The sequence below is a fragment of the Struthio camelus genome, chromosome 7 (genome assembly GCF_040807025.1).
Source record: "Struthio camelus isolate bStrCam1 chromosome 7, bStrCam1.hap1, whole genome shotgun sequence".
NCBI classification, from domain to species: Eukaryota; Metazoa; Chordata; class Aves; order Struthioniformes; family Struthionidae; genus Struthio; species Struthio camelus.
In genome coordinates, this window is record NC_090948.1 from 14,622,346 (window position 1) to 14,649,546 (window position 27,201).

Here is a 27,201-nt window from a genome sequence, read left to right on the forward strand (position 1 = left end):
AATATAATTATTTCCTGCAGTTCTCTACACAGAGTAGAGTAGCCGTTAGCTACATTTCTAGCATGCTGTGCTACGCTATGATTTTCCATCCCAAATTAAAGTTTGAGAAAAGAAATTGAGCAGAAGCCAGGAGATGTTGTTTCCCAAAGACGCAAGATGCTGCCATAATGCTCATGGCATGAGTTTTCTATGTGAGAAAGTGGCTCCTGCAGAGAGCAGAGATCAATGGAAACCTATAGCAGGGAGTTATTTCAGTCTCAAGAGACTGTAGCCTCCACCCCACCGCCCTATAACGGTATTCAAAATCTGTCTACTTACCACCTTTGCCTACAACTCTAAAGTTGCTCACCCTCCCCTCTTCCCCTTCATTCTAGGGTGTCCTAGAAAGCTTTGCAGAAACAATTTAATATAGGTATATTCAGTCTCAAAATACCTACAAGGTGTTCAGGACAAATCTTTTTAAATAGTGCTGTATTTTTCTGAAACCGACTCTGTGAAAAGCAGAGATTTAGCTATGGTGATGGCATAAGATAGCAGGCATTATACAGAGGGAAAACTGAAGACATAAAAGGGGAGAATAACTCCTCCCCCCCCCCCCCCTACAAAGTCCCCAATACAAAGTTGTTGGGAACTGCATGCCCAAAACAGAGCAGGACTGGTTGCTTTCGCTTATTGTCTATAAAATAAGCTTCCCCCCCCCCCCCCAGTAAAACACGAAGAGTGAGCAAGGAGAAAAATATCTTATGGAGGAGAAAGAAAACATTAGAAGACGAGTAAATGAAGTAGAAAGTAACAAACTAGTATCCCACAATCCTGTTCTCTTTAGGAAGTAGTGTATTTCAGTTCTCTGTTCCTGTTTCCATAGAGGAGAAATCCCTAAAATTGGTTCATTCAAAGGAGTTGGGGAAAAAGCTTTGGCTGGTCTAATGACTTCAAGTAAATTGTCAGGGTTGATATTGTGAGTATTTCATATTGGTGATGCAAATGTAATGTTGTATTAGATATGTTTGTGTGGCAGAGAAAAACTATAGTTTCGGAACACAGTCTCTTCATCAGCTCTACTGTGTAAAATCACATGCTATAGCTCTACTGTGTAAAATCACAGGCTATTTTTTCTTTCGGCTGGAACACATGAACGTATGTTACCTATGTAGACAAAAATTCCAAGTTTTCCTGTGTTTGCAGGTTTTGAATGCAGTCTGAGTCCAAGAAGTATGAAGAAGAGACGCCTTCTCTGCTCTGGGGCTTGGATCCTGTATTTTCTGCATTTGCAAGACTCTATATTAAAGATATAAAAGAAATGAAAGAATCTAAACAAGTGCCAGGTAGGTACTTACATGTGCTGGTTATGATGCACACAGAATTATAATTGATTTATATTGTGCTTTTTATCCAGGGATTTCAGAGTTTCATGAACCTCAGTAGAGTAGTTTTCCATAACCCTAAGCTAAGTGGCAGTAATATCTGTAGCAGTTCAAAGAAGAACAGATTGTATCCTTTGTTCAAAGAAGTATAGGTAAAAAATGAAATATATTGGTCCTTATGGCTTTTCTTTAATATAGGCAGCTGGTTTTACATTAATGTTTTGCTTCCTCTGTGTGGTAGTGCTGTTACATCCTGATAAAGTTATTTCTAAAATTGTTGGTCCTTTCTGGTCATACATATTGTGTTTTTCCACCGTCTTCACATGTGGGGAGGATTTTGTGCCTATTCTTTTTAATGAATAATGTTGATAGTTGATGGCATAGATGAGTATATGTGTTTTGCTCTTGCTTGTGCATATTAATATACAATAAAAAGAGATAAAAGTTTTGTCTGCTTAATTTCTAGCTATGATAAGCATATGAAATACTTCATCTATCTGAACAACCTTGTTGTCAATTCTGGCATCTGTGCTGAATCTTATACCACACCTTTTATTTCCTAATCATTGTTGGAAATTGTATGCATTGCAGTCTGTTTCCTGCTGGTCTTCAGCCAACGTCACCCACATGTGTACATTGTCTAAAGCAGTGTGGGTCGGGCTTGCTGCTGTGTGGGTCGGGCTTGCTGCTTTCACTAGGAAGAGTTTAAACAGACTGCAGTGTGATTTCTCCTGTAGAAGGGTTCATATGCTCCAAACTGGCGTCTGACAGGATGCAAGATTATCAGAGAGGAATCCTAAGAAATTTGGAATCGATGAGGAAAAGCAGCAAATGCTAAGCAGTGTGTGTGTTTTGGATTTTAGTTTTCTCTGCTTGTGGTGGTGGTGGTTGTTTTTTCTCTCTCTCCACAAGGACAAGGTGCCTCTGTTTGGCTCCTTGAATAAAATAATGCAACTTATATGCTCTCCCTTGTACGTTTGGTATTCATATTTATTTTCCTTTGACAGCAGGGATCGTGACAGTGCTATTCTTCCAGCAACTAAGGACTGTTTTTTCTCTTCTTCCTTTTTTTTTTTTTTTCTTTAAATGAGGGTCCTCATAAATGGTGCAAAGCCCAGTATATTTACTACTCTGGCATATAACATGATGGAATCTTTTTGATTTTTAGTTGGGTTTTTTTTGTTTGTTTTTTTTAATCCATTGCAAGTATGAGGGTCCAACTGATCTTTGTACTAGAGTGAGCAATACCCAGAGGCCTTTTTTAAACGTATGCAGTCTTGCAATAGTATTTGTGTAGCAAATGTATTTGATTTTTAAGACTGTTCCTACTTCATTTTATTTGTTTTTGAACAAAACAGTTCATTGGCAGCAGAACAGGATTATAGCTCAGGACTTGGGCATTAGTGCACACAGACACCCAAAAAATTCACGTTCAGAAGATTTAAACCTGCAGGAGAGGAATTAAACCTGTGAACATCAGCTAACTTGCTCCCTTTTTTCACCTGTAAATTACTCAAGTTTTCCTTCTTGCTTTCTCTCCTGTTCTTTTGCTTAAGTGAGTTGTCCTCTGTTTCCAGAACTTCTTCAGGTTTGTCATAGGTTTTTTCCTAAGATGAACTTAAGGAAGTGGTATCTGTCATGTCAAGATATCAGCTTTTATAATTGGTGCATGCATGCTTTCCCCGCTTCCTGTGCATCTGGTGTTTTGCACAACTAAGCTTGCTTGTAATCCTATATCGTTTCTAAACCCAGACTTTAAAGTTCACTCTTGCCGAAGTTACACGAATAAAGGAAAGTTCATAAACAAATGTCCTAAATTTTGTTCCTTTCTCCTGATGCTGTGTTCATACCTAAAGAGACATTTTTCAGTATATCTTATTCATTGGCAACAAATGATAATAAAATAGAGACACAAACAAAATATGTTTGGGGGAAGGAGGAAGGGAGGTGTTTGCAGCCAATGTTCCCTGCCATTAATGGATTTGTTAAAGACCAGATAAAGCTAAGTATATGATTGACTGTAAATCAGTCATTAAATAATGGTAATTAAGAACAAGTGAGTGGAAAACAAAGAGTTGTAACCAGGAGTGGAAAGAAATACAGACTAAATGTCAGGAAAAACATCCTTAGAATGAGATCTGCTAAACCACGGAGCAGCCTCCCCAGGAAAAAGGTGGGATCCCCTTCAGCAGGATTATTTATATCCTGGCTGTACAAATTGCCAGGAATTTACTGTATGGAACAAGTCTTGCACTGGCCCTGAGGAAGTGGACTGAATGACCTAATAAGTCTTTTTTTCCATCTTTTTTTTAAGCATTAGGATTTGATGCAACAATGACTAATCCCTTAGAACAACACAGAGGAAAGCAGTAAACCTGGCCAATTTCTCTCCTGCTTTAAATGGTATCAAGAAGGCTGGAAAACCACCCGGATAAGAACAGCCATTGTGTTCTCCTAGAGGCCTTGACATAGGAGAGGGTGTCAAAGTCTGTTGTAATACGTAATTACATTATGGAAGTGAGCTTTTCTCAAAGTTATGGTACAGCACTGCTTTGCAACAGCTTATCAGCGAGTAAGGGAAGCTCCAGAGAGTGTGAAAGGAGGCAATAAAAAGCAAAGTAATGGCAACCAGTTCAGTGCTTGGTAACGCTGGTGAGGATATGACTGGAACTTGCACTAAACTGCTGCCATGTCTTCCTGTTGCGGTCACAGCATATTAGCGTGTATTTACGGCTTTACTAGGAGCCTGGCTGACTGTGCTTATGCTTGACACTGAACACTTTCAAATATTGGGTATATTTTTGCTAGCAATATGAATGGAATTTGAACCGATAATCTGGGGGGAGAAAAGCTCCCTGTTTCTACCTCCAAGTTGTCTAGCTGAACAATTTTTAACAGACTATGTAAACTTAATTTCATCTTTCAAATGAATGCAGGTAGGTTCTCGGAGAGTAAAGGTGGAGTTCTGTGCAAATTTAAGGGCATGGAGAGAACCGGTTTTCTCTGGTCTCCATCGTTTGCCAAAATTATAACTCAGTTAACTAATTAGGAAATGAACATAATAACATATTCAGTGGTGCTATTGTCCTGTTGCTTGTTTGCCAGTGAAGAGCACAAGGGCTCTGCCCTGCAGATTTATCCTGAAACTGACTCAGACGTCCTTTTAGAGAGATTTTGAAAGGTTTAATGAATGTTTATGTACACTGGAAGCATCTCCATTGAGAGTTTCTATAGCAGTGTGTGTTGTCTCCTGGTAAAAGGAATGAGAGAAAAGTGGACAAACCTGCTAAACGCAAGACCTGACCAGTGACTGCACAATTAGTGTTGCCGGCTCTAAGATGAGAGCGCTAGATGCATCCTCAAAACGTTGCAGGGGACTTTTATCAGCAAAATTTCTGTATAATAGCCACCTGGCTAATCACCTGTGATTTTTTGAAGCTTTACTTTTTTTGTCTGTCATATGTGAAGAAGGTTAATTCCAGGCTCGTTTAAGGCTGCTGGCTATATAGGACAAGTTATTTTTGGCTTTCAGCTTTGGCTTTTTTTAATACAGAAAGTTTTTACTGACTCCTTTGCTGCAGTGTTTCTCTTTCCCTTTCTAAGAATAAGTCTCGTGATGGTGTATTGAGCCAAATGTTCTCTTCTGGGTCCCTTGAGTTATCTAGTTTTTAGAAACTAACTACTGAACATCCCCAATGACATTAGATTTCAGTAAAGCAGTAGTATTCCAAAACTGAAGAAATACGTTCACCTAAGATTAGCCAGCCCAGGATATAGCTGCAATTTCTTGCTCTGTTCTCCTCCTGCTAGTGAACGGTGAGACTTCAGTATATAATATTTACATCAGTGTTTGTTAAAGGCTTTTGCCACTCTCTTTCTTGAAAGAGGTTATAGCATGTGACAGCCTCGGTACCATTGAAGTCCACTGGGCTATGATTCCTTGCTCTTACTTCGACATATTTTTATATCTGTTATTCTTATCCAACTCATCTTTATAGAAGCACAAAAATAGCTTTGAAGGGATGTTTTTAGAACGAGTTATTTCTGGAACTGAAGTTCAGGACACTGTCCATGGTGTAGTGTGCTGCACGTTCTAAGGTGTTTGGGGTTTTTTTTTGTTTTGTTTTTCCTAATGGCTCCTGTTCCTTTAGTAATGAAAGATAGAATTGTGTTACTTTGCGTTTTGGAGGCTCTGCCTTAATCAGAAACAGTTGCATTGTGGGAAGTCTGAACTGCTTCCATTGTATTTGATTATTCTTACGCCTGATGATGATTGGAATAAAAATAAAACTAAAACCTGCAGCAAATGACCTATTTTGCAGATCAGAATGCACAAGAAAATAAAAAGATGATAAAAGTCTGAGACTCTACAAAAGTAAGCCTTTGGTATCCGAAGCAGAACTGATACTTTTATCCTTTCTCGCAGTGTTTCCGGTCCTCGAAGGTTCAGGGGATTTTTCATGTGAGCAGGCACTAACTAACTTTAAGACATTGAATATGTTAGAAAGTGTGTTTTTATTGACAAACGTGACTATGTAGGGTAGGATATTTGTAAGGAATATGTAGTTAAACTTAATTCTTATATTCTGTGTCTAGGTATATTCTTTTATAATGGACGTCCGGTAAGACAGGTGGATGTTGTTGGGATAGTGGTTCAAACCAAAGAGCGAGATGCCTTTTATAATTATGGAGGTAAGAAAAGTCTTTTTGTTCTTGCATTTATCAGCCTTCCAATCTTAGGTACCATTAAAACTTAAAGGCTGCCTTATTTGGCAGTCTATTTGTTCTGGAAACAACTCTGCTCTTATCCTGTTATATAATGTACCTCTGCAATTGAGATCACTTGTCAAAATTAAGGAAACTACTGTTATCTGTTTTTAAAGATGGAGAAACGAATGGTTAAAGCTGAGTAACTGATTCATTTGAGGTATCCTAGCAAGTCTTAATTTCGGTTATTGTTTTGCCACTGGACTCCACTGTCTTCCTCTCACACACATGCAACTTTTTTTGGTCGTGTATAAATGGATTTAATGGTGCCTGCAAATCCATCAGAAGTCACTTTTTCCTTTTTTGAGCTGTAGGAATCCCTTCTGACTTTTTGGATATTTTGTCATATCTTGTTGGAGTCGAGTTTTAATAGCAGGGTTTGTTTCTATTTAGATGCATAAGTGCCTTAGCAAATTTGACTCAACCACCATAGTGCCAGTCTTTGCCAACACCAGCTGGGAAGAGGGTTGCTTTCTCCCAATATTCGTTTTCTCCCAATACTTCATTAACATGGAAACATCTGATTATCATTTAGTTCAGTTGCCTTTTTCATCCAGAGAAAGAGCAGGCTGGAGTAGCGGTGATGTGGCAAGTTTCAAAGCAGGAGCGTGTCTAACTTGCAATAGGAAGAGGGCACCAACCGTATAAGTCCTATCCAAGCATTTGAAGGACTTGTGTCGCATATCTTCCTCTGCCATGGGTTTCCACCTAATGAAGGTAAGTCACTGAGTGCCTCTTCCCACTGCCTCCACTTACAAGATGGAGGCAGCAGCAAATCCCTGCTGCACAGGAATGTTTTGAAGATACAGTCAACCACTTAAAGGCAGGTCCCGGCTCCCACAATGTCTGCAGCTGCATCATACTGCTGCAGTGTAGCAAGGAATACTAGTGTGTGTAGGATGCCCTGCATTAGGTGCTGCCTAGAGTTGCCCCCGCGCTCTGCAGAAGCGTCCCTGCAAGTTTTTTAGAGTTGATGTTTTCTGGATTTTTTTTTTTTTTTGGAGTCTATTTTCTGGATGTTCCTTATAGCCCTGCCATTATGCTCAATAATGAGTTGATGGTTAATATGCTAAAGCATATTTACATGCTCTAGCATTTACATCAGCACAGACGAAATAAGCACCTAAGTTAAGAGGCAGAAATATAGTTGATGATGTAATGAAGTGTTGAAACATAGATTGAACATCAGCTATTATTTTATTGCACTAGTATGCAAATGTACTTGTCACTTCATGAGAACAGAGGAAGACAGAATCAAAATGACCGAGACAAAAACAATTCTATGGGTGAGGGTTTCCCACACTGGTGTTGGCATTAGTTCAGATGTAGACTTGTTGGAAATGTTTGACTGGGTTAAGAAACAGGGGAACAGAAATAAAAAGACCTGCAGACTGGTGGAATTAAGGCCTTAGCGTTAGATCAGCCAACCTTTAAGTACAGCTCTCAGTGCTTCTGGCTTCCTGCTGTCCTTTTACATTCAACTTCACTCTTTGTTCCCCAAGTTCCTGGTTTGAGCTTTCAGGCTACCTGCCAGGGTGCTCCTCCCCAGCCTGCCCTCCCTTTCAGGCAGGCTGGCTCCACCAGCATAAAATTCTAACTTCTTAGACGGTTTCCTGCTTGCAACATCTTGCAGCTCTCAGTTCAACAGTATCTGGTTGGTGAGTCACAGAGCAGGCATTGCATCAGTTAGTGCCACACGCTGTTCAGTATTTGCTCACCTTCCATCTGCTTAAAAGTGACTTTCAAAGCAATTCCCCCTCTCTGCTTTTTGTCTGATAGAGAACTGAAATATCTTTGTGTCCCTTCCATTATCTACTCCCCTCGTTCCTATCAATCTGCTTCAGAATATGCACCTCATTTTAAGGGAATCTTAGGTCTTCTCTGTGCTAGAAGACTATACAGCCAGGATTGGTGAGGAAATAGTAACTGTAGAAGAGAGTGAATTGGCTGTCTTCCTGAATAAAAGAAAATAATAAATTTAGATAATCCAGGTTGTGAAGTTTTGATTTTATTATTTGTTTATTGCTATTATTATAATCAGTTAAGAGAAGAGTATTTAATTAAAGCCTAGCTTTGAGCAGCTCATATTTTTAGCCAAGGCACCTTTCTAACTTTTTTTTCTTCCTAACAAAATCAAATGATATTTCATCTGATTTTTTTTTAACATTTCAAAATACCCTTGGGGTATAAAGAAAATAGCCTTAAAAACAAAAAAAATTTTGTGGGGATCTCAGTAAACTCACACAGAGCCTATAAGAAACATTACCTTTTTGTTATAAAGTAGTAAAAATGAACCCAATTATCTCATTTACTAGGTAGCTTTGAGACAGCTTTAAATTAAGGTGAAAGTCCAAAAAAAAAAAAAAAATTTAAAACCAAGGAGTTGAGTCATGGCAGCACAGGAAGTTTTCAACAGCTTGTGGACCCCTTGAGTGCACTTAAAATAGGTTAACGTTCCCTTGTCTAATTAGAATACAATTGCAAGAGTTTTCATTCATCTGTGCTTCAACAGTTACTTGCCTTTTTGCTCAAAACCTTCATTTGGGAAGTCAGAGAACTGTTTCAGAGCCCAGCTCTGATATCAGATTCCGTATGTGGTCAAGAATAGGACAGTCTCTCTAGGACTCCATTTCCTGCTGTTACATTGATAGCGAGGAGCCTGGCCTAATCCTTCAGTCTTGTTTGTTTTGTTTCTAAGCCCTTCATATGAAGTGTATCCGTTGCATTCGGTGCAACGGAGGCATTTGCAAGCTGGAACATCCAGATGCTACGGTAATATAATAGTGAAATGTCATCTACCCTGATTCTTATTGCTATGACTGACTTGCATTAATATCTTGACATGATGTATGGGGGCTCTTCCTCCTACTAAAACAGCTGCTTTTTGTCTCTGCTGAAGAGAGGAAATCCTACTAGCTAGATCATTATCTTGTTTTAAAGCAGCAGCTCCTGTGCAGAATTAAAGCTGCTGAAATAGCTGCAGACACAGCACCTCAAAAGGGGGACAGCAGTGGGGCAAGCATGCTTTTAGTGATGGAATTTGGAATTGCGTGCGTTTTATAAAAGCTGTATCTTAGTTATTAGGAATGTGCCTATTCCAGAGTAGTGCAGCTAAGCTTCTGGGAAAGAGGAAGGCAAGGCAATGACTTGAAGTTGGATCCCCTGAATAGGGAGATTGTTTCAAAACATGTGAGACAACGCGAAAGCCTTTTACTTTGATGCTATGGTTCCCAGAGGAAACAACGGCAGGTACCAGTCAGGACCTTCATGGTAAACACTGATACTTTTGTAGTCTAGGATCTGGTTTAAGGGGCAGAGGAAAACTGCAAGTTCCACTTTGTAGAAGCTCAGTATTGCAGATGGTTACATTCAAGAAACAAGATGGAGTGGTTGCTGGACCTGAAATGCCATACTTGTCACGCTGTGATAGGCCTTTAGTGCCTTTTTCTTTGCTAAATATTTTATTTAGAGGGTGTTTGTTGGACAAGCTGCCTATGCAGAGACTTGTGATCCGTAGAACAATTGATTTCTCTTTAGCTTTTTTTTTGTCTTTTTCTGCTTTGTCCTTGACAGTATAGAGCCTATGGCAGAAAACATAAAACTTGTTTTGCTTGGGTACTAGCAAAACAGGAAAAGCCAGACAGCTTCTATGCTCAGGAGACAGTGTTGAGATTTTTCAGCGGTGAAAGTGGCATGCATGCCACTAGTGGTACACGTGCTTTAAGTTGGAAATCCCTGGCCTAGGGCAGAGCCACAAGCATCTTGTCCTCTGTCCTTTCCTGGCTGGAGGAGCGGCCTTTCTGCTCTCTGGAACATCCTCTCATACGGGAACTGCCAGCAGACTCTGTGCACAATATTAATGGTGTTTTTTCACTGTTAGAGTAATGTTCCTGTGTGAAGAAGAAATAATTATCTTGATGTGTGTCATACTATGTTAAGAGATTTTTAAGGTCAGAATGGGCCACTGGGTTCCTTAAGCAAACTTCCTGCATAATAAAAGCCAAATTTACCAGTTAGTAGACCTCATTTTCTCTCCTGTTGTCCCACTTTCCCTCTGATTTCTGTACTCTAGATACTTTCCTGCAACAAGTTTTAAATAATCTTAATTTGAAGATGCTGAGAAACAGGGAATTGTTAATAGATCATTCCAATGGTAAATTGCCCTGGCTGTTCAGTTTTGTACCTGGTTTCCTATTTTAATTTGTCTGCCTACAGCTTTCAGCACTGACTCTTCTTGTAATCCTGTGAATAACATTAGAACCTTTTTGTCTCCAATACTTTCTTTTCTTGGAATGAATGTCCGGAAGCCTCATAATTTAAATCGGTACTTGAATTGTTTTTTGTTATTATTGGTTGGGGAGGGGGGGTTGAGGAGATGCCTATTACTTTAGTGAACTTAAAGCACACAATCATGATTTCTAGTGCTGAGCTACTTCAGCAATTGAAACAACTGTGGAAATTATTTCAAAAGCAGAAGTAGGAGTTGAGCACCCACTTTCCCTTTCTAACTGGATGAACTGAGATGTCTTTGGCAGCCATTTCGGTAAATATCTATCTGTTTTGATTTCTTTGAACTTCATTACCTGCTTTCTTGATCCCTGTTCTTCTTGCAATTCTTTTACAGTGGATGATAGTACTGACGTTATAAATTGTGTCTGCTGGAAAAATCCCATGGGAACAGAAAGACCTTTGTCAGGTAATTTATCAAATACATAATTCTGCTTTTGATTGTACATTTGTTTTGTTGCTGTCTTATCTAGATAACTTAGTGCAGTCAGAGAGGAGCAAATTAAAATCACGGTTGGTTGGGGTTTTTTGTTTTTATTTTTTTTAAATACCATTGCAGCCTACAGCTTGGGCCTTTTTGGGAGCCTCGTGTTACTTTCTTTGTGCTGTTGCCAATGGTGGTGCCAATAAAAGCACCACGTTATGACCTGTCATGCCTTTCCTTACTGGGTAACATAATATTTCAATTCCATGCTGTGAAATTGTTCACAGAATCTTCTTCTTACGGTCCTTTTTGTGATTTCATCTAGTGAAGAACTACTCTGGAAATTCACCGCATACCACAGCTGCTGCTTCCGAAATCAATGCATTGACCAGCAACCTCGTCTCATTCCTCACCCTTGCAATACAGTGGTTTCAGGATGCCTCTTCTGTGCTTTGTTTGCATTTATATTCCCCTTCTGCTCGTGCGTATGTTGTCAGTGATGACCTGAAAGTAGCTTAAACGCAATGGGAATGTCAGCAGTCTTTTATATGATTTGGACTGTTCTAAACATGCAAAAGTTGCACATATGAAGTAAATCACTTCTTACCCTGAATAACAAAACATCTCACTAGTGTCTTTCTCCTTGCTTTTCCCTCAGCAATTGTCATAGATCAACGTATAGTATAATTTCTACTTTGGATCTGCTTGAAAACCCATCTAGTATATTGGGAACCCCAATATGGAGATTATCAAACCCTACCGAAAGAGGTGTTACTTGTGTCATCTGCCTGTATTAGGATTACATATGCAAAGGTTGGGGTGGGAGGGGGAACTTGATGTGAAAGGTAAATGCTCTGATGGCTGTAGAACAGGCCCATTTATACACACAAACCTACTTGCATTTAACAAAGCTTATAACACGCATATTGCTCTAAGTAGCTCTTTTAAGGTTAATCTTCTCTCTGAACTGTGTATAAGACATTAAGCCCACCATGCTGGATATAGAAGAAAGACAAGCTCCCTGGTCACCTTGTAGTTTCTCTCATTAAGCCTAAGAACAACAATGATATGACAAGTGGTACAAACAATTCCTCTGTAACTGGAATCTAGAAGATAGGTCTTGCTTTCAGAGAGCTGATGTTGTGGTACAGCTTTCCAAAGAAGTTATGAGGGCCCACAAGCAAATCAGTTGGCAAAAAGTCACTTAAAATCACAAAACGAATTGCATAGATAGAGAATGAGAACCCAGAATGCTTCTTTCTGGCTTGTGTTCTTAAGTTACACGCACATCAGTAGCGCCCAAATGGATGTATTTTATTCATGAAAATTATTTCATTTGTATCTGCTAAAGAAAGCAAGTCCCAGAGGGTAAAGGCAAATTTTCTTCCAGCTTATAATCATGCTCAGAGATGCTTGGATCACTAGTCAGGTTTCAAATTACAAAGAATTTACTCTCCTGCAAAGGTATGTTACGTAAATGTGGAGTTCTGTCAAGCTGTGCTTATATCAATATAGACACCAAATTGCACCACGTGAATACCCTGGCCCCACCTCAAATGATTCATCTTTCTTTTATGCAAAAAGTTCAGCTGACGTTTTTTCCCTCCCTCTCCTTCCTTTTAGCATGACAACATGAGTTTTTCCCATTTGCAGTTAAAATGTTCCAGTTTTCAACCCGTTTAGGGCGCTTTCAGAATGATGAATTGGCATTTTCTCTCTTTTCCTCCTTTTCTAGGTGAACTATTTAAGTAAATGTAATACTGTAAACTAAAATAGATACTCAGAAGTTTTGCTGCCCAGGATGTGTGGAGCCTGAGACTTCAACCATTTTTAGCAATATGACTGCCGCTTAAGCTTTTGGAAAAATGCAGGGGTACAGACCTTTTGACTGTAATGCCTCATCTCCTTTCCCCCACTTTTTTGCAGCTTGTCCAAGTACACCTAGCAGTCTTAATGTGCTTGAACAGATGAAGAAACTCCAGGAAATGGTGAGCCAGAAAACCAAGCTGCAGATTGGGGATGTTATCAGGGTCAGAGGTCACATCCGAACCTACAGACAGCAGAGAGAAATTCAGGCCTCATCTTTTTGTGAGTGTTATGAACCTGTGATATATGCAACTTGTTTGTCTGAATTTATAAGAAGACCCAAACAGTATGTAATTCATTGAACAATTACCACTTTATTTTCTGGCATGTCATTTTTCCAATGAGACTTTGATCGGTATTCTTTCATTTTCATCCTAGCAGTGTAAGGCTGGCAAACGTTATTTAATGTGTGGGATTAGACTGCCTGTGAATGAGGCTTTCTTGAAAAACTTGTAAAAGATAGCATTGTTGTATTCATTCTAGTTATCTGGATACCGGGACTGGGTACCTGGCACAGTGACTTGCGCTTCAATTTTCTGTGTGTTGAAGTAGAACAGCCAAAATCCCTGGGAGAGGAACTGGTGATCTTTTATGTCACGTTTCATCAAGAGTGTTAGTTGCTTTGGAGAAACAGTTAACGTTTGTAACAGCCTCTGTAATCCTTTTTATGGGCAGACAGCAATTTATGATGACGTTATACCATGAAGGCCAAGTTCTCCTGAACTCTTTGGCTCTGCAGAATGACTGAGAAGAGTTCCTCACCTGAAGTCACTCGGGCATGGTTCTCTAGGTGTTGACCCTCTATCTGAGAGCTGTTTGGACAGCAGTTCTCTGCAGTCAGTTATATATATCCTAGGAACTTCCCAGTTACAGAACCACTTTTCTCCTTAATGTGTTACTGTGTAAAAGTTGATTTTTCTCTATTAAATCTTTCAGGGACAATATTGAAATGATTCCTTTGGTGTGAAGGAAAAAAACCTCGTTTAAAAACCTTGCCTAGATCAGGCAAAAAGTTTGTAGCTTTTTCATCACTAGCTAAAATCTGAGAGGGAATTCAACCCTTCTCTCCAAATAGGAGCTTTATAAATATATAACCCATTCAAAGGCTGATAATAATACTATTGTTTCACTGAAGGAGAGCCATTCAGTTCAAATGGCCTCTAAATTGCTTTCACATTGGTCCAAATAAAGCTCCTTACCATTTTCTTACTTCGTCTAATGTATCAAGGCTGCTGAAAGGTAAATAGAAATCATAAATTGCAGTTAAATAAGTTGTCAGACAAAAACGTAGTCTTCAATGCATTACAGCAGTCATTTGCCTCCTTGTAAGCTGTGAAAGTGGGAGTAGCCTTTGTGGATTTTGATTTTATAAAAGCAACAGAGAACAAAATATGCCATTATAGTAGTGACATGTGAAACTCTTCCGTACTGCCTCAGGTATACTTGCTTAAAAGACTGGTATGGCAACCCTGGCCAATCTGTATGTTCTTTTCACCGCTCCAGATAGAGTGGATGATCCTGTGTGTGATGTTCAGATTTCAAGAATGCTGGAGCTCCCCTGTCTCTATAGAGAAGTTTACGATAAACCTTTCCGAGGCCCAGACGGGGCACAGAGGTAAACGTGTTATCCAGACTGGTCTCGGAGCAAAGTATGGGATTTTATTATTATTTGTTATTGTAATAACTGCGGGGAAAGGTAGAACAGAGTCCCACTGATTTAGACTGAGCACAAACAAAAGTAGCAGCCTGCTTTTCTCCGAAAGAATTAATCACAGAATCACAGAATGGTTGAGATTGGAAGGGACCTCTAGAGATCATGTAGTCCACCCACCGCTACTCGAGCAGGGTTGTCTACAGCATGTTGTCCAGCACCCTATCCAGATGGCTTTTGAGTATCTCCAAGGATGGAGACTCCACAGCCTCTCTGGGCAACCTGTTCCAATGCTCTATTATGATCCATACATGGAGTACCCGCCCATAATTTGAGAAAAGAAGTACAACACTCCAAGCAAAGTGAGTAATAAGAAGGTAGCAAAATACCATGTGCAGACCTCTTATATCTAGTGCAGTAAGTTGGGGTTTGGGGATGTGATCAACAAATTAGATGGTGGAGTGGCCTTGCTTGATTTTCTTTTATGTGTAAAGATAGGGAGCTATTCTGTCAAAATGCTCTTGACTCTGCAGTCCTTGTCATCTTCCAATCATGAAGGCATAACCTCAATAAACTAAGTCAGGCACCAGCTTCAGTATTCCGTTTAAGGGTACCTGGATGTTTATTGGCATGCAGTGTGGCTTCAGAGACAGCAGATCTTAAATCCCAATAATGTTACACAAAAGGACTGAAGAGGAACAGCTGAATGTTCAATGCACATAAAAATTGTCTGTTTTAATTAAGGGTTTAGTGTAAGATTCTTCAAGGACAGTAAAATGCCTTTTGGCATTTGAAAACCAGGTTACATTCAGGCAGTTGTTCTAAAAAATGTTGGTAGCGTATTACTTTTTGACGTGTTCCGTGTATCCTTGTAGTGGCCCAGGGTGTATGGATTTCTCGAATATGCTGTGTGAGAAAGTGAAAGGCTTCTTGCTACAAAACAGAATTCAGACCTTCTACCAACAGGAGCTGGAAACAATTGATACTCTGGTGTCGCTGGCCCGTCAGCCTCTACCCAGTCCCAGCAGTCAGGAGGTGAGTGAATGTAACTATTTCAAGCTTTTAGCTGAGAAAATATTGCCTTGTACTTTTTATAGCATAGATGACCTGATAAGAGACTGGTGCTTATTTTTTACAGGACTTATGAAACCTTATCACTTGAGACATTTAAAACTGGGCTGAAGAAAGGCATGAGAAAACTATTGTTGAGGGTAGTCTTGTATTAGGGCTGAGTAACCTTACAGAGCCTGCAACAGGTGCCAGCTGTCTAGTTCTATGAGCAGTGGCAAGTATCAGAAAAGGAGGACCCTTTAAGACACTTGAGTTGGTTGGAGCAGATGTTCAAGATTCTGCATGTGACCAAGAGAAGGGTGTAGTGACGCCCTGTCTTATTTCTCATTTGAAGCTCAGTATGTTAATATAGATGCGACTTTAGAATGGAAGTTATAGCAAGTGGATGAACAACTGCACTGTGTTAAACGTTTCTCGTGTTGGACATCCCTAGCTGTGAAAGGCCATGATTGCAAGGAACAGAAGGTGGAATTTAATTTACATCAGAACTGCATGTAAACAAACCACTCAGAAATAAGAAGCTTTCCAATAAGATAGCGTTATCTTGACTAACTTCAGAATGGGAAATAGAACAAAGGCTATTTTGTACCATGTTTTTATATTACTCTGTGTTATTTTGATAAATCACAAGCCAGATTCTCAGCTGTTGCGAAATGGTAAATTTCTGCAAAAGTAACAGAGTTACAGCTTTAACCATGTTACCAATGGCAACTCAAGCTATTAAACCAGAGTCTTATAAGTATGACTCACTTGTTTACTTTTGGGGATTTTCTGTAGAGAAATAAAACCGTAGCAGTCATTTTCACTGCCTGGCTCTGCTATGCGTTGTGAAGTTTAATGTGCCGTATTACGTTAATGTCAGATGTCTGCTGAATTCTTAAAAAAACAAACAAAAAAAAAAATTAGAAAGTCCCCTGTAACTGAATTAAGATAATAATGAAAAGTAGCTCTATTCTTGCTGCTTCCTGATTGCTGTTTCTTTTATTTTCATTAAAGGCATTTTTGTTGTTTGCTTTAAAGAAATCATGGATATAAGCAAGGACAGGAGGTACTCTGGTTTGTGACAGAAAAGTTTGGTATTAGAATATCAAACATGGGACAGAGAATTTTCTAAAGCAGCTAGAACAGTATTAAAAGTCCATAAACACTTTACATTAAGGGAAGTAGTGGTCGTTGTGACTAATACAGGAAACTTCCATCTCTGAAGTTTCAGCGTTTATAGAAAGATCATTAAGAATGACTTGCAAAGTCATTTAAAATAGGAACTGGTGAAGAACAAGCAGAAAAACACAAAATCCCAACAAAAACAAGGTAGCATCATCATTGTTAGCAGTCTTGAGGAGCTGCCATAATATTTACTAGCTATTGCTCTTGACCCTGATGCAAAGGTGTGAGTATATGTCCCAGGAATTTGGGCACCCAGGTGCTTATTAAGAAACTGCAGTTTTCCATATTACCCTTTGGTATTAATTCTTTGCAAAGTGACTTTTATCTCTTTGCATAAGAAAGAACCTGCAGTTGTCACATGACCCGAGTGCCTTAAGGTGAGCTCCTAGTAATGCGCTGGAAGTGCATCTCATTGTTTCACTGCTCTGTCTTGGCAAAGGGTCAAGTACCCAGTTTGGGCCACCAGAATAAGTGTGATAGACCTGGTTTCTCTCCCTCTTCCTTTCTTTTCCCCTCTGTAATCTTCTGATTTGCACCCCCTTCAAACCAAACTTATAAACAGTGCAGGTAGTATAGAATGGCAGTATTTTATGCCAGTGTGGCATGGCAGGAGCCAAATGAGTGGACCAAACTGTAAACCATAAACCACATCAAAATATGCACACTCATTCACTCCTTGCACTTTTCCTGGATGTGAAAGGCTGGGTTATCTCGATGTTTAATTGATCTATTTTTTTCTGATTCCAGTGCTCCAGTATAGCTGCTGTTAAATGCTTTTCTTGCTCCTCTTTTCCTTTCCCTGTGATCCTAGGAGATGTGGTGCACCCCCTTCATCTCTTTCCCAACTTTTAAAGTACTTGCACAGTGTTCCTAACAGTGGGAGGATATCTCCCAGTGGAATATTTCCTCCATGGAAAGGAGCTGCTATGGAGTCACTGGCAGCAGAGCGAAGCAGGGGGTGAAGATGCAAGGAGGTAGCTGAGATAGTTTGAGGTAGGCAGCACCTCTGTCTGTCTTTTCAGCATTACTGCGCCTGAGCCCTGCCATCTTCCGTTCCTGTCCTAGTGGCACAGTACCTAATTCCAGTCCTAAAGGCTCCCCAGTAGCGTAGGCATCTGGCCCTCTGGAATAAATCTCTCTAGCAGATGTATGTGGCAGAGCTCTCATCATGTCCTCTGCTCAGACATATCCAGGGAACTTTTAATTTTATAGTCTACAGAGGAAGAAGGAAAAGTTTTATTTTATTAAACAATTTTTTCAAATATTATTATTTTTATTTTAGGACTTTTAAAACTAGTGCAGTGTTATTTGACATAATTGGTGTTCCCTCTATCCCCAAGCCTTTCCCTTATCGCATAAATAAATGGCTTTTGAGATTGGAGCAATCGGTACTGCAAGGAAGGCTGCAAGCAAGAAATCAAGGAAACGTCATTTTGCGCTTAGTGAACTTAAAAAGTTTACTTGCTGGACTTAGACAATTATGTCTGGCAGATGGACCAGCCTCTGGTTCCTTTTTAAAGAAAACTACGTATGAACTTGATCTATCCAGTTTCCAAACTGGAATAAATATGACTTGCAACCAGGCAGCCTTGATGGAATGTTTTTATGCACTTCCTTCATGCTGAAACTACAGTGTGTGCTGTTCTAGTAACACCATCCCAGTTTGTGTGTGTTACTAGCTTGGACACATGATTTGGATTATGCTTTCCTGACTCTGCTGTTTGTACTTCTCTTGATTTGAATATTATCTCAAGGTCAACAATGACACATAGTTAAAGCAGGGAGTTTTACAGTGTCATTCATACTTACTGTGGGCCTGTACGTTATCTTGTAGGTATAACAGTGTCCTTCATTATATATTACTGACACTACATGCTTGTCTTCCTGCCTCTTGAACAAGCTCTACCACTGCCTTACACATATCCATATAAAAATATATATAAATATATATTGCAAAACTTGTAATAGGGCTTCAGGACTGACATGTCCAGAATCACTGTTACTAAACTTGTCACCTTTCTAAGCCAAGGCTTAAATATTGTAGGAGAAATTGCAAAGGGCAACTTCTGTGAGTAGTACCACGTGTGTGGTTACACCAGGAAACTTTAACACCATGTAGGTGTGATTCATAATGAGCCAAAGGTTACATACTTTCAGCATTTTGAATGGAGAGACTAGTTCCTGTATCACTTCATTCTTTGACCTATTATTTATTGTGCAGGGAGTTTGTCTTGTTTTAAAGACCTGAGAATAACTGGGTGTGTGGTACGAGCCCACTAAGCAGTGTGAAGCCCGTCATCTGGAAGACAGTGATTAAAATGCCAACTTAATTCTGAAGACATGGATTTTTCTTGTGGCTTTGCTACAAAGACCATGGTTGGCCATAGGTGGGAGGGTGGTGGTGGTAAAACCTATATTTAAAAGCTACTTCTATTTCTTTGGGGAAAAAACACTTTATACAAAAATGATGAATAATTTAAGGGTGCTCCTGTGTTTGGATGTACAACTTCATAAGGGAGGCACTTTGAAAACAAAGATGTGAAAATTGTGATGGGTAAATCCAAAATTCAAGGGAATCAATGCTCTTGCTAGTGCTTTGGATCAGCAGTTAAATTGCTTGCAAATGTTTTAAATTTCTCAGACAAAAAGCTTTGTAAAAGTGAAATAATGCTTAATAAACTGTGACTCAGAATTACCTGCATCTGCAGCTATGACACATCTTTATAAATCCTGAAATGCGAGCATTTTTCATTCTCCTCCTGGAATAAAAGCAGGGATGTGAAATCACATATGAGTTCATGGTCCCAGATTCCTTCTTTCTGCTTTTGCATAGCCTCATCAGTACAGTAGTCACCATGGACTTTAGGCCAGAAATAGTATGTGTTTTTAATAGTCTTTAATGGTTTTCTCTACTTGAGCTTGTCCAGTCTCTTCTAGATCTCTGCTTGATAGACAAGCTCACAAGCATCAGTGTATAGAGGCTCTAAGGGGGTGTTTCAAGTCCAGAAGAAATCGGAATAAGAGCAAGCGATAAAGTATTTGGGAGGAATACTACTGATTTTTAGGAAACAGAGAAGTTTGGGGGGAGTTGTGGGATAAGAGGCTGGGGATATTTTAGGTACACCAAAAGAACCCATTAAATAATTTTAGAACGTGTTTGCAAAGGAACTCCTAAACTGTTGCTCTGCCCAGAGGGATGGAGAGGAGACAGCATGTTCTAGAGCATCCTCAGAAAGAATAACTTTTCCCGTCACTGCAGGATAAAACCAAAGCCCCTGAAGAGGGCAGGAGCCCTCATCTGTTCTTTGGGAACGGACCTTCTGCTGTGCAGCCTCTTCGCATGGACTCTGCAGCGTGTATGGGAGGGTGCTGATATGTGGCAGCTGCCTACTTATTTTCTTGCACCCAAGCCTGCCTTTCTGCCTTCTCTCCGTCAATCTCTTGACGTATGTTCTTAGTGATTCTGTTTCAATATCCATCCGGGCTGAGCTATGTGTCAGTTCACACGGAGTCTGTTTTTAATTATTTCCCTTTACTGATGGGATCTCAGTGTTAAACCAAAATGAGTAATTATTGTGCTTTTTTTGGAGATATTTTTATCTTTTTCTCCCCCTGAATGTTTGCTTTCACATTAAAAATTGATCGGTCTTGAGGTGGCTGCTTTGCTGGCAGTTTCTTAGATTCTTGAAAATTTATTCCTGCATTTGAGATGAGGGCAGAGTCTATGCATTTTGGTATGGCTAGAAGAATACGCTTTTCCATGAGAGCCAACATCCGTACTTCTCATTTACAAAACCCTTCCAGCTACATTTCATGTTTGTTTCTGAAGTTTGCCAGAAGAGGCACTAAGGAGAGAAGTATGGTAGTGGTAATAACACTATGACTGGAATGGTGTCAGGATGTAAGGTTAAAAGTAATCTCCATTATCCAAACTGACATAGTTGTGGTGGATAGTGGGGCAGGCAAACTTCTGTCTATCCTTCTTCAGTCTGGAACAGGAAGAAACTTCAGGATAAATGAAGACTGAGAATAATAGCCATTGTTCTGTGTTAATTAGCTTAAAATATTAGGCAATTATTTTGACTGACAATTTGAGAGGAAAAAGCCAGTTAGCTGTTGTGGGACACAGAGAGAGAGAGAGACATGACTGTACCCTGTTGGAACACTCAGGATTAGCTGGAGGAAAGGGATGGAGAAAAGTGTGAGTTATGCTAAAGCTAATATCCCTATTGAATCTCTGATTTTAACTGTTCCTGGTTAGGTACTTCAGTTCCCAGGCTTGGAAGTAGTCCGAGTTTTACTTTGAATCTCTGATTTTAACTGTTCCTGGTTAGGTACTTCAGTTCCCAGGCTTGGAAGTAGTCTGAGTTTTACTAGAGAGTTATGAATGGATGGAATTGATGTTCCGCAAAAAGTTGTTCCATCGCTAACTTGGTGTCTGTGTGTTATTAAGTATCTGTGTGAATTCATTCTAGTGCATGGTGTTTACCTGTTTCACTCCCAAGGTTCCCGTGAGTGCATTTAGTGAGTGAAGCAGGATCTGTGAAGTCTGATAGTTTTGTTCAGGACAAGACAGGAGCATTTATAGTAGTGTCTGAAAAAATGGTATGGCAAATCTTGCTTTGGTTGCTCTGATGTGGTCTGGTTCAATCCATCATGCATTGGTTTCTGGGAAGGAGTTTAGCTTTGTTCTCAAAACCACAGTGAGCACAATGTGCTCTCAATAGATGAGAAAGCAACAACTGGGGAACTGAAGCAGTCTGCATAGATAAATGGGAGATTGAAGGACATAGGATACAGAGAGATTTTTAAAGAGCAGATCATGGTCTTGCTCTTACCTACCTATATGTTCTCCTCTCCACAGCTGAGCCTTTATTTCCTTTTACTTCACTAGCTGTCATTCCACCTTAGCTCTGCTCTACTTTCAAAAAAATCTAGTTTTTCCCTGATTTTTTTTTTGGTTTTGGTTTTTTTGCTTCCTTCTTACTCTGTTAGCAGTGTCCCAAACACAGGACCCTCTGTTTCAAATCCCCTTCTTTGTTCTGGGCTTTCAGATGCGCTGTTCTTCCACAAGAGGCTCTTGCTTCCCACCTGCCCTCAAAGCTTATTCCTCTGTTTTGTTGTTATCTTCTCCCAAGGATCTTCTTGTATACCTGTCTTCTATATCCTTTAGCTTTTCCTTTCCACTATGGAGAAATTCTGGAGCGCATGACCAGAATGTGAATAAAATGGGAGACAGAAAATAAGTATTGTTCTTACCCAAAATGTTCTTACCAGTTCCTTGAACAGTGCCTCAGTTTCAAATCAAGAGATTGGGATCCAGTCCCCAGTGCTTGAATTCCTCTTTCCTCTTGAATGCCATCTTACAAAGCACTGATCTTCCTATCTTCCTCCCATTTCACCTATACAAGCCTATTCCCAAAGAAGAGAGTTCTCAATACTTAATCAAGTAGCTACTCTATACAAAGAAGGCAGTTAGGATCGTGCTATTGTTAAGGAACAACAAGCTTCTGGTGTTTCTTTAAAGCCTGAGATGTTGGTTAGTTTATATACAACAGATATGATTTGTGAATTATTAAATGAAGAAAAATATTTTAACATCACCTAATTGTTTAACATCACCTGAATCCCTCTCCCTCTTGAAACCAGCTGGAGCTTTTGCTGTTGACTCTAGAAGTGCTGAGAGTTCTCACCACCTAATTCATTCCTTTTTCCTCTGTGCAGGTGGATTCAAAAAGTGACCCAAGCTCCAAACAGATTCACACTGTTTTTAAGGAAGCAGTGAGGATGCTACAAGAAAAAGGAATGGTTTTCCAGAAGCCCAGTAGCTCTAAGGACTTGTACCATGTAAGGAACTGAGCTGTGATTGCAAGCCTGTTCTGTGGCATGACTGTATTTCATAGTCTTAGAAACAGTAGAAATGTTTCAAAAGGGGAAGCTGGACCTCCAAATGCAGTCTTTATTCAGAAGGCTTATGCGCTGCTTTCTTCACTTTTACCTCTGCATCATCCACTGAGTTGTTTTTTGTGTAACTCAGCACCAGTCTTCATTACTGCAGCTCTTCCAGGCGCAGCCTGTGTTCATTGAGTTGCTGAACCGTGCACTGACGTGGCAGGGTGCGCTGAAGTCTGAGACCTGGGACAGGTCTCTTTATCAGGGATAGGTTGAAACTTAGTGTTCTGTGGAGTCAGTCACCCTCCTCTGGGATTGATTCTTATATATCGTGTTATTCACCTAACTCATGAATGCTACTAAAGGTACTAACAAAATAACTGAAGATTTAACATTCATGATTAATCTTGGAGGCAGCAAAGCATGCAGACTGTAGTTATGACAGTGTTAGTTTAGAAGACGCCAAGGCTTTGGATTCCTTTTTAACGGTCCTTCCATCTGCTGTGAAACAGACTGCTGTAAACTGCCAGTTTCTTTTGTTTCTTCCAGGTAACTGACCATGATAAGGAGCTGCTTAAAGTGACCCTTGATATCATTAAGGAAGACTGTCGAAAACCCAGGCGTAAGTGTGATCAGGTCCCTGATGAGCTGATGCTGACATTCATGACAATATCTCCTCCTGCTGCTGGATTAGATACAATTCTTATCCTTTACCCTGAGCTCAGAGCTAAGTGGCTGGTATAGTTAATCGGTGTAGCTGAAAGCAGAAATGCAGGAGCATCTTCCTGTGAGCATGAGAAGAGAGGTAGGAGGCATGCCCAACAGGAAACAAATGTCTCAGATCTGAAATGAGCAGCCGTTATCTTGGATTTACATCTTCTGGGAATACTTAGATTTTGGGAGGAACCGAATGCAGTGAAGTGTAGATCAGCACCTGGCAGCTGTTGCTTTGTTCTGCGGATAAATAGCAAACCTTGCTAGCTCAGTTTCTACAGGGGAGCTGTCGCAAAAGTGACAGTGTAGAAAGGTGAAATCCCTGTGTCCATTAAGTCAACAATGAAATTTATTTTTGTCACTAGGATATGCTCAGGTTTTAACTGAGCATAGAGCTTAGGTAGTTGTTCTGTGCAAGTAGGTGTTTTCAGTCTTTCATAAAGACATATACCTTATATGGCTTCCAAATTATCCCTGTTCCTCATGTGTTTTGTGTTTTATTGCCATAGTGATAGGTTGTGCTTGACTTAGATGTCTACTAATTACACCTGTACAGTGCTACAGAGGTTTTTTTTCAACTGACGGGGCAGAACGTGACAGCGGGGATCACTTGCTTGCTGCTAGAATGCAGGTATTTATGGGCTAGGATGCACTATAGATGCACAGAATAAATGACTGCCTAGAATACAAGGTATAGAATCTTAAATCTACTTATATCCTTATACTGTCATAGTTAACAATAATGCTAGTAGGACCCCAAATATGATGGTCATCCTGCGGTGAAAAAAGGGTAAGTGAAGTGGTAATACTTTGATTTTGCAGTTAGCTACCGTCAGCAGTGATGCTACTGTAGGCAAGGTTTGGGAGCAGAGGTAAAAAGTATTTTGAGGGAGTAGGGGAGAGCAGATAAGCTACTGAGCACAGGTGATGTGTCCTGCTAATGACCAGAATCTCTGCATGGTTGACACAGAGCACTGAGCAACTACCTCGCGTTTCACTCCCCTCCTGTGCATTACCACCCTGCTGAAGTCTTCTTAGGGCTTCATGAGATGTTGAGAAGTTTTTTATCCCTCTTCTTTCTCAGTCAATAGTGGGAGTTAAGGCAAAGAAAAATTGAGAACTGAAAGAGTCACAGAAATGACTTTGCAGAGTCCCGAGTCCTCAAAGCCATACTTCTCCTATTGAACAGGGAAAGAAAAGCGACTGCTTTACAGAGCCCCTTGTTCTCTGTGCAGCTTTCCATCTATGTGCAGTTACTAGCTGTAAAGAGCACAGTTTCCAGGTTAGTCTCTCTGCTGGCTTTCAGAAAGACTGTTCTATTGTTTTGGTCACTGATAATAGAAGATTTTGATGTCATTGGCTGGAAAGGTTGAAATTTGGTGAAAGATCAAATCAGAAATAACCAGTGTGTACTTTCTCAAAAAAAAAAAAAAAAAAAAAAAAAAAGAGGGAGGAAGAAACCCCCAAAACTTCAATCAAAATCAACAGGACGTTTTATCATCACTGAATGCCAGAGCAGAGCTCTAGTCTAACTGTTGAACCCCCTCTGGTGGTCAGATGCCAATATTAACCAGCTGCTTGGCCTTGGCTAGTGAGCAGGCTCTTAGTGAGAAAATGTGAGCATGCTAAAACACCAAGAGCTTTTGCTTGTTTCTTGCAATTAACTCTTGCCCAGTTTCCATCAAGAGCAGTATTAATCTTCCATGACAGGAAGACTGATTTATGATAAAACCAAACTCTTTGATCAGTTAGTTACTTCTCTGCCAGTTTTCAAGGCAATGCCTCACCCCATTACTTCAACTGTGACACGTTCTCAGGCCCAACCCGGCTGCCTGGAATTATTGTGCAAATGAAAAATAAATTTTCAACATGACTACTCAAAGCTCTACAAAACCTGATCTGTCATATGCCTACGTGACAATTCTAGTCCATGGTTCTAATTGTATTTCTAAATAACCTGATCTTAAATGCCCTTATGAGAAGCCATTCTGGGTCTATCTAGAGGCTTAAGACAGCTGGAAGGGGATGACAACACTGTTTCCAGACTGAACTGCAAAATGGTAGACTTCATCCAAACTTGTTTCTTTTCTTGTCATATCGGCTCTGTTTCTAGGCTCAGATGAGGCTAATAGCAGAGATGATAAGACAGAGCCACTTAAAGTTACATTTAACATGTCCAAAGCATATCTTTGTGGCAGGTGCCCATGACTGTATAACTGTCTCACCTGATGTTGGTAGTGAGGCAAGACAATTAATCAGAGCCTAACTTACCTCAGGAGATGGACAAAAGCTAAATCCCTGTATGTCAAAAAAGAAGGAAGTTTTTAGGACGGCATCATTTTAATTTCTCCCACTGCAAGGAGTATGTTCCCTTGAAGTCAATTGTTTCTAGGAGTAGCCTAGGAATGTTTCTGGGCTACTTAGTGATTGTACACACCCAGATATCTGCAGCTACCCCAAAATGCCATTTTCTACCAACACCTGGGAAGAGGCTATATATTCTGCTGTTGGGTAACACTTGAGTCACTGTGATTTAATTCCTCATGACTTAAGCTAAGTTACTGTAAATCAGGGAGGGGTACTCTGACCTTCTTGTGACTAAGGCAAAATGCAGCTACCCACTTTGTTTGCAACAACAGTCGCTAAGACCAGATAGCCACAGTGTTCTGTTCTCTGCACTTATCTGTTCTAGGATGATGGGTCCATGTTTGGCTACCAGCCCCTAAGGTCTTCCATTACACTATACCGCGGACTATCTTATCAAAAGAAATACAGAAAAGAAATTCTTTGCCTGAATCACAGCCTCATTCCTCCTGAACTGTGTATTTGACAGCTCTTAGCGCCCCCGCCTTTCTACCAATGACTTTCCCAGAAGCTTCTACAGCTGTTTTGGGGTGCAGGATTTTGCTAAAATGAAACAAAAGGGGCAACAACAAAGGATGCAGACCTCCCTGGCCCCAGACCTTCATGCAGATTTCTCAGTACCCTTATCAAACTTCCCTTGTATCATCTGAGTTGAGGAGGAAGAAAGTCATTTGTGCTAACGTGTCTCATGCTAGTTTCCCATTGCTAGGCACGGAGGAGAGAGAAATCTCTGTTGTAGAGTTCAGCACGTGGAGGAGGCTGGGAGCCTGCAGCACTGGCAATGAGTGGGTTCGCAGGAGCTGTTGGGGAAAACGTTGACAGGGCCAGTTAAGCTTCAGCTAATGGCTCCACCAGGCAGTCACCCGAACAAAGAGGAGGATAAAGCAGCCGCGTGCGGTAGTGCAGCCTTTAATGACCTCTGTCTCTGGCTTGCCCTCTAGGAAAGGGGATTATTTTTACATTTTTGTTCTCTTGTATATTTTCAGGGTTCATTCCTCTTAAAAGGAGATAAAATTTAATACTGAAGGTCTGTGACCTTCTGCTCCATAATTGCCTGAGGAGTCTGCAGGGCAGGGACGGGATTGCATTGCTGAGTGAATGAAAGTTGCACTGTAACAGTTTTGCCGCTAGATGCCAGCATTGGGCAAGCAGTCACGTCTGGCCCTGGGCCTCCCTTCTACTGTAGACATTTTTTAAGTTGGATAAAGGCAAAAGGATTTTCACATGTTTTCTTCTGTTCTGAATGAACTGCAGTTGCAGCAACTGGACAGTTTGCGTAATGGGACAGTGGGGGTACCCTTAAGTCATTATCCTTATCATCAGGCTGTACAGTATGAGCCCTGCATACTGGAGTTTGCAAGACTGGCAGTTGCTTACACTCATGGCTAGCGTTACAACCTTGGCACTTCTTAGCAAGGTCAGTGGGAGCATTCAGTAGTTGGAGAACTGTGAATGCAGAGTGGATCTCTTCCCTCTGAATACATGCGTCTCTACTTTAGTACCTAGGTATTCTGCCTTGCTACCTAGGTATTCGTCATCTGACAGCTGTAGTTTGTTCATGACTAATCTGGATCATAATGCTTAATAGGGGGCAGTTAGAGACTGAGGTCTTTCCGCCAATGCTTCCATGCATT

The 27,201-nt window shown here is 40.3% G+C and overlaps 1 protein-coding gene across 13 annotated transcripts in view; it reads left to right on the forward strand.

Annotated features, from left to right (window-relative positions):
- The window catches only part of STN1 (STN1 subunit of CST complex), a 47,021-nt gene that overhangs the window by 15,372 nt on the left and 4,448 nt on the right, over positions 1–27,201 (forward strand). For 7 of the 13 annotated variants that reach the window (XM_068949728.1, XM_068949727.1, XM_068949730.1 and 4 more), the window contains 8 exons: positions 1,186–1,325; positions 5,961–6,056; positions 10,756–10,827; positions 12,769–12,930; positions 14,212–14,323; positions 15,235–15,394; positions 22,322–22,444; positions 23,039–23,111. In XM_068949728.1, coding sequence (XP_068805829.1) covers positions 1,193–1,325; positions 5,961–6,056; positions 10,756–10,827; positions 12,769–12,930; positions 14,212–14,323; positions 15,235–15,394; positions 22,322–22,444; positions 23,039–23,111 — 931 coding nt within the window. In that variant the 5' untranslated portion in view covers positions 1,186–1,192. Of the gene's footprint in view, positions 1–1,185; positions 1,326–5,960; positions 6,057–10,755; positions 10,828–11,167; positions 11,324–12,768; positions 12,931–14,211; positions 14,324–15,234; positions 15,395–22,321; positions 22,445–23,038; positions 23,112–27,201 lie in introns of all 13 variants that reach the window. The other 6 variants (XM_068949723.1, XM_068949724.1, XM_068949720.1 and 3 more) reach the window with 1 other exon arrangement.